This window comes from Pyrus communis, chromosome 6 (assembly GCF_963583255.1).
Source record: "Pyrus communis chromosome 6, drPyrComm1.1, whole genome shotgun sequence".
Taxonomy (NCBI): domain Eukaryota; kingdom Viridiplantae; phylum Streptophyta; class Magnoliopsida; order Rosales; family Rosaceae; genus Pyrus; species Pyrus communis.
The window spans coordinates 4,201,499-4,216,348 of record NC_084808.1 but is presented as its reverse complement, the minus strand read 5'-3'; the positions used below and the strand labels follow the sequence as shown (position 1 = coordinate 4,216,348).

Sequence of the window (14,850 nt, the reverse complement as noted above, 5' to 3'; positions counted from 1 at the left end):
CAATTAAAGTAGAAACTGATCGAAAACATCATAAAATCCGATAAATTCAAGAGCGAGTAAGTTTACCAAGTGGTCGGACCAACTGAAAATTGATTGACTTGTCAAGTCGATCTCTAATCACCGAAACATCATCATAATCTCTACATGTACAAGATATCTCGTACCAGGAGTTTGTGGTGATATTCCCCAGTTGCATTTGGATACAAGAAGTGATTATAACCACTCGAATGATTTCTTGATAATTTAGATATAATGTCAAATTGATGATTTTGAACTTCAACTAGAAAGGAATAGGAAAGGTTAGAAATGTTAAAGGGTAGATATAGCTTTTGTAGTGGTAAACAGTAACTACGTTTGCACAATCGGGATGACACACGATAGTGCAATCGTAGGCATTGATTTGGTTCTTCCATTGTTGCTCCAATGAAGATGTATTTAGGGAGTCTACGGTTGGTAAAGACTTTGGACACGTTTCTCCACAGGGAAGTGTCATCCGGTTTTTCAAATGAAAATGGTAACTTTTGACTTTAAGTCATAACTAAGATGGTTCATTTCGTATGGTTCCAAACGCTGGGGAAAGAAATGCGATGCTTGGCATCTACACCGCCGAAACATCCAAAGAACATCATGGATTTCAGAATGATCAATGTCATCAAAAGGTGTAAAACAAAGGTAAGGTGAGATAATAGTTCGATTGTTAGAAACATTATTCATAATCAACATCCCAAACTAACCTAACTTCCCTCGATCGATAAGTGTAGTGGAAGTATGCCCACAAAGCCACTCATTTGATGTAATAGCTTTGGGAATACTTATTGTGTTAAACTATTATATGTTTAATGAATGAAGGGAAAATCTTATTGTTAATCACTATTTATTGTATTATGTGTTTAAGCAATAAGGGAATCCAAACAATGTATTTAATCTAAGAGAGAAGTGATCTAAGTAAGTTAGATTAATGAGACCTTTCTCTTATGTTCATTCCTAAAACATTCTTAGCCATAGGATTGCCAATTGGGCATTGACAATCCGCTAAGGTTAGTATGTGTTATGTTAACTCAAGCGTGAGTATGACTAGTCTTAAGTCATTTAGTGTTGGACACTCAGACAAACACATAGGTGCTCAAAAGGTAATTGAGTACACTGAACCACGATCAAAAGAGAGTTCGAACATACATGTCATGTAAGAGCTCGTAAGTTGCAATATGTAAAGTAGTCCTTTGAATTGAGGCATTCTAGATGTCTAATGGTTAGGTCCTTGATCTTTGATCATGTCAAAGGCATTCCATCGAGAGTGTCCACGACATTATTGGGGTCAAGCTATCTAGTCATGTAGGCATATGAATGCACAACAAGGGACCTCTAACCTTCCATGGTGGAGGGAGAATACTCTGAGATATGATTCAGGAGTCTTTGGCCAAAGCATACGAATATGACTTAGGAAGTTTGTTCTAAATCATATTCAATTGAATCATATAAGAGAAGTATCACATCGGATAGTAGACATGAAACAAACTATCACTCAAACAATGTGATTAAGAGTATTGTATTAAAGAAAGACTGTATTGCATTGTAATTGTAACTGTATAGGTTCTCCAACCACTTCTACTTAGCTTGGGTAGCCATGACATACTGTTAGGTGTCACTCATGGTTTGTGGAAGCCCTGAAGATTAGGAAACACTAAGCTTTATAGAAGGCAGAATTGAAATGTAGTTTTAATTCACAATCGATCGTTAAGAGTAACAATCGCCCACTACCTCGCTAATTGGAACCTAATGGATCGTACACCAAGTAAGGATGAAAGTGAAAAAATATAAATGAGATGGATAAGCAATTAAATAGTTTAATTGAGAACAGTCAAGATTAATCAATTAGTTAATTAATCTTACGAAAGGTTCGTAATGGGCTTTTAAGTAGGTTTTGGGTTTCGGGGCCCAAAAAGGTTTTTGGTCCACAAGGCCCATAGAGTTTAGGTTGTGTGACAACTAAAACTGAATGGAAATTAACCCAAAAACAAAGTCAAAACCAGCCAAGGGTGAGTGGTAGCAACCTTGGGTTAATTACAAGTTTCCCACTCACATGTGAGGTAGTATAAAGTCATCTTTATAGCTTTTCTCACTAGGGTTTTTCTTGGGTTAAAGAAGAGAAACTTTTTCTTTCCTTTTTCTCTATAGAGGCCAGCCACTTAGGGAGACTTTTACTAGCATCTAAAATCTCTCTAAGTCATCCATCTTCTCTTCACACTACATCTTTGGTATGGAGACTTAGAGGTACCAAACCTTTGGTACTTTTTGTAGTTCCTTTCCTCAAATCCTCAAGGAGCAAAGGAGATTCAAAAGTAAGAAAAATTAAAAGAAAGATTCAAGGAGCTAGGAGGTGACTTGAAGGCCCTCCACTTGGGTGAATCCCTTGTGTAAACAAGGATGAGCTTCAAGGGTAATGAATCTCAAAAATTCTTTTTTCTTTAATGTTGTTAAAGAATCTTGTGCTTTACCATTCACTAGGCTTTGAAAGTCATGGGTTTTTAGAATTGTTTTTGAATGCATGCCTACTTTAATGTGTTAATAGTTTGCCTATGTGTTCAAATGTTCTCACATGTTCTTAGCTAGGACAAAAAATTTCCTTCAAAATGAGGAAAGACACTATAGCCAAAAAATCGCTAACCAATTGTCGCTAAACTCGACAAGACCAAAGATATCTCAAATCTCACAAGACTTTGTGAGAATTTCAACTTTCTTCCGCTAAAACCTTTTGAGAAAAAGAAAATAATATTGTCTACCGAGATCACATCTCCCGAGAGAAGTGCCAATTTAATCAAAGTTAACAGTTGAGGAATTTGCTATAAAGCTGACTACCAATGTTTAATCTCGTTGCTGGGATAGATGAGAAAGTCATATGTAAAAGTATTACGAATTCGTCAGGCTATGGAAGAAAACTAGGGCTCAAGAATTTTATTGAAAAGGCCAACATTTTGAAGTATGGGTTAGCGATTTTAATCATTACCCGATTGGGTTGCTAAAATCTAGGTACGATCTTAAGGTTCAATCTTTCGCCTTCGCAAATAGGTTTGAGGTTCCCTAGATAAAATGTTTGGTTGGATAAATTCCTATTCAATAAGCTTTTGTAACTAAATTCTCTCAATGATATAGGAGTTGTTCCAAAAGATGCAAGAAAAACTTGTGTAATACGAGAAAGTGGGTCAATGATGTACTTCACTTCACCATTTGGTGATATCCCAGGTAAAATTTTGAGAAATGATGCCAAGGGTATGTATCCTCCAAACGTACCATACTACTTCCTTTCACTATCGGTCTTCATAGCTTTCTCGATACTCAATTCACATTAATACTGAGAAATTAACTCATACTTCGATTCTATTGTCTACCTGTGGAAGTGATCGAAAATGTGGCTAGTTGAAGAGGTTTCGTTTACTGTCCTAATACAAAGCTTGCTCCTAAGTTTCCATGTTTTAGTTTCTTTGGCTCAGGTAGTCACTTTAATCGATCTATTAGTCATGCTGCTAATTAATGCACATATGATATTTTGATATTGTTCGCTACCCTGAAACTATGAACGGACTTTCTGGCACAATGTATCACTCCCAGATACTAGTACATGTGTTTGGTATCAGAAATCATAAGGCTTGAATACTGGTTAACAATTCCTGGATATCAGACATCATTGTCAATTAGTAGCACCACTGTAGACTGATTGCAGGTTAGAGCTCTTGGGTAGATGGTTTCAGATGATTGGTAACGAACTGGTCCTATGAGGTAGTCTCATTAATTCTAGGGAAAATACTTACTACTTTGGGGATTTCTACTGACCGTAGGTATAACAACTCGCACTCTCATGCCTATACTTATCAAAATGATGAGTATAACATCGAATAAATTTTGAGAACTAGTATTGTTTGAGACGTCCTAAGGCCAGAAAAAGGAATTTGCTAAAAATCTACTTTAGAACGGACTTAAATGGAAGTCGATTTTCCTCTTGAAGATTTGGAATGATCATTGGTGTGTTTGAAAAGATTAGTGCTATCAGGGACCAAAAGTGATTGTCCCCCAATGTTCTTTCATCAAATGTTCCCACTGTAGCACCACATTGTCACTCAAGACATTTCTGGAATCTCAACGAAAGTAAACTTCACATGAATTCTGATACATGATTTATTAACGGTTACTGCCAAGGAATTAAAGCTATACTTTGTTCCTAACTTGGAAGGGTTGGTAGAAATGACTAGATGGTAGTGGGATTGATCCGTAGAACTCTAGTGATGCACAACTATAGATACATTTGCCCAATTGCGGGGCTAGCAACTCATTTCCAAAACGGAAATTTTTTCTTGGCAAAGACATTCGTCATTTATGATCTAGGGGCGATCGCCAAAACAATTTTCTAGAATGTCAATAAGTCACCTAATCCGCCCAATACTTGGGAAAACTATCATATTTTTTTTATTCAACAAGGTAGCAAGATTCGATAATTAGGTTTAGGAACCGAGAATGCTTACATCATGCGTGTGATGAATGCAGGATTGCCCAAACTTATGCTCTGATACCAAACTGACACACCCCGACCTGGAATGTCCACTAGGAGTCTGAATCGAGTTGTACTGGCCGACACCTAGAAGGTGATGAAGCCATAAAGTGTAGTGATGTGGAAAATGTGAATAAATTTAAACCTAAAAGTGCCTAAGTATAAGAGTGCGCTAGTGAGCGGGAATGAACTCATTTCACACGTGATGTCAAAGCATAAGTATAGTATAGTAAGATAGGGTGAGAATTTTATACCCTTGCAGGTAATTGTCTATACCAAGATTTGCCAAGAATCCTCGTCGATACGAAAGTTCAGCATAAAACCTAGATGGGCGAAAAACAAGGGTAAGTAGGCCTTAAAACAAAGCTTTATAAAAACCTTTTTGAAAACATTATAACCCCTCGTCGTAAAACAAGTATAGTTCCCAAATATACATACTATGTATAGTATAAAAGTACTTACCATAACCAACAATATTTCAAGGGTACCATACGTCACAAGTTTCGTAACCAAATACAAGACGTCCATAATCACATATTTTCGCCTAAAGCAACATATTAGATCGAATGCTCATCAATAGATGCTGACACACGAGTTCATACAGAGGTATTCTGACATGAACACAACTGGGTGTAATAATGACATATGCTCTAGTATTACAATCACGTGAAGAGTAGTGCTATGTGCATCACATACGAGTCAGAGTTGCCTATTGCAAACTGTACGACAGGACCGAAACCAGCAATGGATCCAAAGGGAGCGTATAGTGCAATGTGCACATACACATGAATGCCTAGCCCTAGTTCGGGCAAGTACTAACACCAGTGCAACAATGATGAGCAAATAACTTAAGTATAATCATGCCATATCAATTTCAACAATTCTAGTCAATATAATTCTATTCATGACAATAGATATAATTAATGGTTTAGGGTTTAGGGTTTAGTAATTTCAACAATCCTAGTCAATATAATTCTATTCATGACAATAGATGTACTTAAGGCATCCCCTTTAATAATGAGCTTACCTTTGCATCATGTAGGATTATTTCATCATTTTCTGACAATAAGGAATTTCTTATAAATGTCAATTTAATCATGACAATCACGTAGAGAATTTATTAATAATTGTATATATGGAAACTAACCAATACACACACACACACACACACACACACACACACACACATATATATAAAGAAAAGACCCACTCACAGATCACGTCGTCGAGTTGATCGTGCTCGAACTAGAATAGCCAAAGTCACCGATAATAATCGCACCTAAACATAATATTAGGATCCATTAGTAAAACTCCACTAAAACAATTAAATTTGGGAAATTGGAGTGCGAATTTGAAATCAAGGCATCAAAATACGCTAAGGAGGGTCCTGAGCAAATTTTGTCAAAAGTCAACGAGAAGGTCGACGGTTAACCTTAAAATGTCAGCCGCGAGGCCCCGATGGTCAACTGCGTTAAAACTTTATAATTTCACTGAATGGATGTCAAAAACGGACTCGGAGCATCGAAATTAGCCTATGAGGAATCCTAAGAAAATTTCGAAAAATCAACCCAAGGAATAGTCCAAGAATATTCTGAGCCTAATTCAGAAATGGGCTAGCCTAGAACAAAGGCCCATAGGCTTAAGCTTAAAGTTTTGGGTCAGATTTGGGCTTAGGCCCACGGATCCGAATTAGCCCCTTTCTTTTTCCATTTTTTTTGTTTTCCTCTTCTTGTTCTCCAACAGGTTGCCACTGCAACCGCCGGGTAAACCCAGCTTTGACCACCAAATTTCTTCACTAAACCTAGCCTTCCAATATATCAAATCGAAGCTCAAAGAACAAGGAACCGAAATGTACCTTTTGTTTCCTCAAGCGTGGCCGGAGTTGGTCGGAAAACGGCTTGAAGCTGCCAGGAAAATCTAGGATATCTTCCCGGCAACGATTCTGTACCAAAACTCACATCAAAACCCATAAGAAAGTTAGAAACATATGCTAAAAGAAGATCCAAGACGTTTTGGGTGATATTTAGAACTTACCATCTTCGGAATTTAAGAAATCTTGTCGAGAAGTATGGCGATGGTGCCATCGTTGCACCTGTGCATCGAGCATAGTACCAAGTCTGAGTAAGTGTTTGAGAGGAGCAAGAAGGATAGGGACGGTTTGGAAGGTGCATTGTTCGACTTGGTGTTTGCCACTACACCATCCTGGTGCAGTCCAAGGAGATGGGAGAGGTAGAGAGCTATGAGAGAGATAAGTGAGGGGATAGAGAGTTGAGAGAATTAAAGAGATGGGTGAGGTGGCAATCATCCATTGGGAGAGTGAGGTGAGAGAGATTTGAATATTGAGAGATAGTGTCCCGAGAGATAAGGAGGCACATGATGAGTTTTTGTGTGGGTGTGGTTGTGGGTCCCATGGCCAGAAAAACTAATAAATAATAAAATGATCCAATCAGAAAATAATAGAATAATAATTTAGTAATATAAAATACTATAAGATAATTAGAATAGTAATTTCTTCAAAAATAACTTTCGAATTCGTAGTTCCTCAAAAGTTTAACCGTAACTCCGATTTCTATTTTGATTGTGCCTACGAGTTCGTAGCATCGAGTACTTTGAGAATATGTTAAAATAGTAGCTTGTACATGTCACGGAAGGACGGTCAACGAAAGTCAATATTCTCGCCTCTAGGGCATTTTTGTCAATTCACACTTTTAAAATTAATAAAATCTTAAAAGTAGGGGCGGGTTGTCACATGGGAGCCTCCTCTTCCAGCTCAACCTCAGCTAGGTCCAATCGTTGATAGAGCAAGTTGTGAAACTCCAACAGTAGGTAAAGGCCCAAAATGCCCACATCACGACCCAGATTGCGCATATTGCTACCCAGGAGTCTAGGATGGCCCAGATCATCTCTACTCTTTAGATGTTCGGCTTTAACATCTCAGCCAATGCATCTCCTCCTCATACATCTTCAATCTCCTAGTCCCCCGACCCAGCACAACCGACCATTAGAATTGACAGCGACGATTTTGCTTTGTTTTTTTCTTTCTTAAATATTCATACTTTTTCAATTTTCTCCGGCTTGTACATACATTTTCTTATTTGTTTTAAATCAATATTTTTCCTCATCAATTACTGTTTCTAATTTAATTTATATTTTTAAAATTATTTTGTTTAAAATTCATTTTATAAATATTTTTTTAAAAGAAATTAAAAAAACATTTGTGCGATGAAAGACTTCGTCGCATTAAAGTAATGGAAAGCAAATATTCATCACACAAAATCCTACCTAAGAATTCTTCTCGTCCCCAGTAATTTAGCACGATGACAGGACTTCGTGGTGATAAATCTTGTTATAAGAAAAACTTCAACCCTCTAAACTTTATGCGACGAAGTATCGTTTCGTCACTCTGGCCTTATGCCACATAGATCTTCGTCCCTTTAAACTTATTGCAACAAATCCCTGTTTGTTGCACAAAATACTTTGTCCGACGACTGTTCTTCATCCCTCTAAACTTAGTGTGATGAAGCATCTATTCGTCGTGTAAAAGTGTCACATCCCGGCCCGGGCCCCCACCACATCTCGGGCTTAATTCCACCGTAGCACGATATTGTCTACTTTGGGCCCCTACCACACCTGATAGGAGCATATTCATGCGACTTAAATGGCTTGTTCTCGTGCATTTACGTTATGTTTCTTTAGTTATTTTAGTACTTTAAGCTATTTTCGTGTGTTTGTAGGTCCAAAGGGCTAAAGGAGCAAAAAGATGCATTTTGGAGACTTTTGGAGCACTTTTGGGCTAAGGATGGATAGCTTATTCTTGGAGCCAAAGTGTTGGACGAAATTGAAGACCTAATTGAAGACCAAAGTGTTGAAACCTTGTTCCCTTTAGTTCTAGGACATTTAAACCTTTTCTTTATCCAACTCACATGCACTCCCTTTAATTAATTCATCCTAGCTGTCAAAGCACATGCACATTCACCCTAATCATTCACATAGCTTTAATTCACATGCAAACACATTGCATTACCATTCACCACCAGAAAATCACCATCATTGCCGTGAGTTTCATACACTTTCCTATCCCATTTCAGATTGTCATTCCACTTCATTGCACATGCATCCTCATAAATCAACACATGCATTCATTATTCATTTACTTTGCATCCTTTAATTTAATCACATGCACATTCAAACAAACACAATCATTCCAGCCATGCCTTGCATTTTCAGATTGTTCCTCCATCATTGCACCACAATGCAGCCACATGCACTTGTTCCTCTAACATTTCAGCCACATGCACTCCCATTCTCTCCCAAAACCGTGCACATGCATTCTCCTTGCATTTCCAGCCATTCCACATGCTATTTCAGCCACTTGCACTCATAATCATTCAACCAACTTTGCACATGCATTCATCATCATAACCTAGCTGTCATGTTCCCCCCATTTCACCTATAAATAAGCATCCATTGCATTCATTCTCATTCATACTTACACATTTCAGTCACAAACACCATCCACAAACCTCCAAGGCCGTGCCTTCCCTATTAATCCAAACACCACCATCCTTCCATTTTCACCACTCCCCAAACCATTCACACCATCAAACTATCCTTAGACCTTGTGCTACAACGAAGAGGAAGATAAGAGTGCCTAAACGTTCATACAATTCAATTTTGAGTTGTTGGAATGTTTAGGTGTTTCTTTGATTTCAATGTTTAATTTCAATACTCTTTGTTTTGTACGTATGAGGAATGGAAGAGAAGAGTGCCTAAACGTTCATACAATTCAAGTTTGAGTTGTTGGAATGTTTAGGTGTTTCTTTGATTTCAAAGTTATGAAGAACTAAACCCCCTTTAGCTAGGGGGTGATTCGAAATATATGTTTATGCTTGCATTTTGATTTGATTACTTCTAATTGCGTTTCATAAGTTGTGGATTCAATTTGTTTAACCGTTTGATTGATAACTTATTTATGTATGTTTATTGAGAATGCGCGCTTAATTTTCATGCATGAATATGACGCTAGAATATAAGTGAGTTTCACCTAATAGTTACGAACTTATATTCACAAGTAGTGGAGGTTGCTTATAAACAATCGCGTTAAACGAATTCTTGGCATAAGTTTCATGCGTATTCCATAGTAACGAATGCCTCGTCAACACTTATAATTTTCATAGAGCGTAATGATTCTTGCTTGTATCTCTATTATGCAATCATGTAGGGGACTTGTGGGGAATGTTTTGAATTGTTGTATGCGCTAACCCATCCAATTCAATAACGTTAGGAAGATTTGAAGGTTAATTAGTGCATCACGGTTAACTTGGGGTGTTGAGAATTCATGGTTTATTGAAATGCAATTGGAAATCATTTTATTATGCAAGTGTAACATGTATGGAGATGAACCCCTTGGCTAGCATCCATTCATTCCATTTCATCAATTTCATTTTTACATTCTGTTTTGTTTAGAATCTGTGCATTTATTTCAATTCGTTCAAAACCTAAATCCCCCTTTACTTTAATGTCAAATTAGTTAGAAATCAATTTAGTTTGTGTTTTTAAGAGTCTTGAGTCAATTTATTACCCAATTTCGTCCAAAGTAACCAAAGTGCTCAAATCTGCCCAGAAAGTGATTTTAAGGCAGTTTTGAGTGTTTTGGGTGCTGTTTGAGTCTTTTGGTTTGTTTTAGTGTTTTAAGTGTTTAGTTTTGCATTCTTTGAGTCTAGTTTAGTGTTTTAAACTTTATTTTACGTTTTTTAGTCAGTTTCCAAGTGATTTTGCAATCCCTCCTAATCCCCGGTTAAGAACGATCCCTACTTACATACTTACTACAATCGATAAAAAGAGGGTTTAATTTATGCGCATATAAATCTCGCATCAACACCCTCACAGTTTTGTTTCTGGAAACTCACACGAGAACTCCCTAGTGGGTCAGCCATCCTGGGAATGCTCTCGCCCGAACTCGCTTAACTTCGAAGTTCCGATGGAACCCGAAGCCAGTGAGCTCCCAAAAGGCCTCGTGCTAGGTAGATATGGGAATATACATATAAGACTTACATGATCCACTCCCCTGGGCGCTGTGGGATGTTCTAATCCACCCCCCTTAGGGGCCCGATGTCCTCGTCGGCATACTTCCGGCCAGGTATTGGCTCTGATACCAAATTGTCACATCCCAGGCCGGGCCCCCACCACATCCCGGGCTCGACTCCACTGTTGCACGATATTGTCCTCTTTGGGCCCCTACCACACCCTCACGGTTTTGTTTCTAGGAACTCACACGAGAACTTTCCAGTGGATCACCCATCCTGGGAATGCTCTTGCTCAAACTCGCTTAACTTCGAAGTTCTGATGGAACCGGAAGCCGGTGAGCTCCTAAAAAGCCTCGTGCTAGGTAGATATGAGAATATATATATATATATATATATATATATAAGGCTTACAGGATCCACTCTCCTGGGCGATGTGGGATGTTACAAAAAGACTTTGCACGACAATTGTTCTTCTCTTCATCACGCATGACCTTTCTTTACGAGCCTTGAGCGACAAAGTGGTGGCGACGAAATTCTTCTTTGTGCAATGGTTGGTGTTTCATTGTGATAATTGTTAAATGTAGTAGTGTTAACAACGTGTTATACCATTGATCCTTTTCACTAATGCTGCCTATTCTTCCATTAAATTTAGGGGTATATTAGGAACTCCATCTACATCACTAAAAATGAATTTAAAATGAGAAATGAGAAAGAAAAAAGAACAAAAAAAAAAAAATCAAAGTTTTTTAGTGTTAAAAAAAATTTTGAATGCACAGGAATTTTTTTCCATAGTTCAATATATGATTTATTAATTGTTTATGTCCAAGCACAATTCAACCTCCTACCAACTTTAAAATCGCATTGTTTAATATTTACAAGTTGCAAAAGTCCAACTATTTTTATTTTGTTTGTAGTTCAATTTCTTTTTGTTTTATGTTTAAAATATTATCTATAAATGTTCATTTGTGTTTTAGTTTCTTCTATTGGTTTTTTTAAGTTTTAAGTTGAAACTCCTAATATACTTCTAGATTTAATATAGGAAATATGATGTCAGTGAAAATGACCAAAGGTGCAACACATTGTTAACTTTGATGTTGTGCACCTTGTGGCTTAAAAAAACTAATATGAGAGTTCAAGGACTAAAATTGAAATAGAGGTATAAGTTCAAAGATGATTGCTACAATTAAACCATAACTGTCAATCAATGTACAATGATTTCTCAATTTGTTCTATTGAAGTTCTAAAATTCATTCAATAAGCAGCAGATTACAAAGAGAGACAATGGAAGAAAAAGAAGACTGAGAAAGCTTGGACCTCTGTAAATGAACCTTCGGCATAAAAACCTCCTACAAGGAGGACAATTGACCAAAGAAAAAAAAAGAGCTCCTCCCACTTGACATTTATTACATGAATTAAAGATAAACTCCTGCATATGCTAATTGAAGATATCGAACAACAATGTAGAAAAGCACTGCAATTCAAGGTGAAGAAAAGGGAAACTGCCAACTTTTGCTAACATCATAAGGATGCCCAACATCACTCCCAGCGTTGCTACCTGCAAATAGTCCTTGGAGTAGCCCTATATCACTTCCAGCACCATTGCCTCCAAAAGATGCAGAAGGCAGATCCATATGACTTTCCGTACGGACTCCAATGTTGAATTGATGTGGCAAATGCCCAAATACTCCATTGTTTGATCCAGCCTTGTCGTCCCCAATACGAAATCCAGTATCGTCATTGTAAGACGTCATACCGAGCCCTAGATCACTTCCCACATTACTAGTAATACCTGCAGCTTTAATCGCATAACTAGGAAAAACCTCTTGCTCCATCCCAGTTCCACCATTCATGCCTTCAGAATTCATCAAAGTCAACCTTTTATCGCTTCCATCCCCACCAACTCCCCAATCGCAAAAAGGACGACTCTCCTTGTAATTTCCATATTTGTTGTCACTTCCAACATAGTTTTGATATTTGAAGAATCCACTATGGACCCCCATGTTATCCCCAACGCCACTTCTAGGACCTTCAACACTCCTTATTTTCTTAGGCAACCCTAAATCACTTCCATCACAATTGCCTCCCAAGTTCCAAAAAGGCATCCCCATGTCATTTGCAATAGTAAAATTACCAAAGAGCGAGCTTGGTGGTATCACGATGTCACTCCTAACACTAATAGTAGGACCATAATTGTTCTGAATTTGCTTTCCCAGGTCTTTGTACATAAACAAAGACTCGGGAAAATCACTTCCAATTTGGCTTATCATTTCTGACTGATCTCCACCCCCTTGTGAAGGAGTACTTGGAGGATGATTAGGATTCTCCTGCTCAAAATAATCGATACGTTTTTGGATTTCTTTCATCCTCTCCTCTAAAGAAAAAACCACGCCAGTTAGATCATTATCATCAAATTCAAACAGGGGCTTACCTTTTTCAATAATTTGGTGCAAGACATTATTTGTGTTCAGCTCATTGTTCTTTTTCATAATCTTTCTGATTTGCTCTTGCATTTTGGCTGCCCTGTCCTTCAGGTAAGTCTCTTGGCTCATCATTTTCTTCCACCGCTCGAGATCTGGTATGCTTTGAAACCTTGCAATCAATTGTTCCACCACCGTGCGATCCGGCCACACGGTTGGCTCCTCACCGTCTTCGCCATAAACAATGATAAACGCACTGATGTCGCATAAGGTGGTTAGTTCACTCATTTTCTTCACCAAGCATGCATTTCTCTTTCTAAAGCTAGATTTTCTAGCATTATCATTCACTATCCATGCAAGCTTGACCTTATTTCTAGTCATGGTTGATGATAGTCTAATGCTCTACACTCCTGACTCCTCCCACCTAAGGGTATAAATAGATACGTCGAAAACAGTGATACGACTCTCATCATCCACAAACACATCATGGGTGCAATGTTGATATGGAATGAAATTAAAAAATGCATCTTGGAAGATAGTGGTAATTAGTTATGACGATTTAATTTGAAAAAGGGGTGAGATGGTAAGTTATCAAATCACTTTTAATGTTTGTATATCCTCTTAAAAGGAAGAGTTTTTCCTTTTCAGTATGCAAGCATTTATGCACACGATTCCATACGATAATTTTTTTTAAGAGGAAACTTGATATAAGTCCAATTTTTTGAGCCAATAGTAGGAATAGTCAAATTTATTAAAATAAGTCCAATTTGATATATTTAATTATTTAATTATCAATAGTTATCAGTTCAATGATAAGATTTATTATAAAAATCAAATTTCTTCCCAATTATCTCTTTGCTTAGTTCTTTTTATTTATCTTTTTGTTATTTCTCATTCTTCCTCCTACTTTAAACCCCATTTATAGACTTATTTTTAATTTTTATAATCAACCTATATCACAGGTTAATTATATTTATCTACCTATATGACATATTCTTTTTTTATAATCAACCTATCACAGATTAATGTGTCTTGCTTGTAGGTATGTTATGTTTTTTCTACCTTTTAATTAGGTTTCATATCTCACGTATAGGTATTATATACATTCATATATTTGTTACTTGAGTTAGGGTAGAATGTTTTGCAGATAAATTTATGTTAGTATATTAGTTTTTTTGTTATAAGATATTAAATATATTCTTTTGGAGTTGGAAAATGCATAATATTTTAATTGATTTTTAATATTTTTAGAAAATATAAAATGAGCAATAAAAGAAATAAAAAACATATAATTAGATAACTGGACTTACTCCTAAAAACACTCTACGTTTTTGAACCTGGATCTAAAAGCCCCTTTTTTTAATCACAGCGTGCATAGCTCGACGTACCGAGTTCTAGTTAAATTTTACATTTGTGTTACTCTTCGGATATTTGACAAACTTTAATTAGAATATCTCATCTAGGTTTTCGTAATGTTGTACACAACCTATAATAATGTTTAAAAAACTTAATTAGAATTTCTCATCCTTTATTGATCATGCTTGTTTCGCAAGACATGGGAACCTGATACAGCATAGAATTAGCTAGGTTTCCTATATCCTTGGTTCCTACAATCTAGGAATTGCCTTGTGCCATAAGTAATCACTTCCAAGAGGAAGCAATATCTACTCCTAGATATCCAATGGGATTCTCCGGTTTAATACAGAATTTATCATAAAAAAAATTTCTCTCCTGACTGGTATAAATACACCCTTCTAGGGTCATCTTTGGTAGCACAATTATCGCACTCTACTCTCTTGCCCATCACTTGAGTTGTAACTTACTTAGCTTGACCGCCGAAGAGTCTTTGGCCGGTACATCCCCCTCC

The 14,850-nt window shown here is 37.0% G+C and overlaps 1 protein-coding gene across 1 annotated transcript; it reads right to left on the bottom strand.

Annotated features, from left to right (window-relative positions):
- Positions 1-12,044: 12,044 nt before the first annotated feature.
- LOC137735935 (MADS-box transcription factor PHERES 2-like) lies at positions 12,045-13,364 on the bottom strand. Its single transcript, XM_068475287.1, has one exon. The coding sequence runs from the start codon at positions 13,362-13,364 to the stop codon at positions 12,045-12,047; it is 1,320 nt and encodes a 439-aa protein (XP_068331388.1).
- Positions 13,365-14,850: the final 1,486 nt, after the last annotated feature.

Bases quoted from the DNA above. Each gene is read 5' to 3' on its own strand.
- LOC137735935 (XM_068475287.1), bottom strand. From the start codon at position 13,364: ATGACTAGAAATAAGGTCAAGCTTGCATGGATAGTGAATGATAATGCT.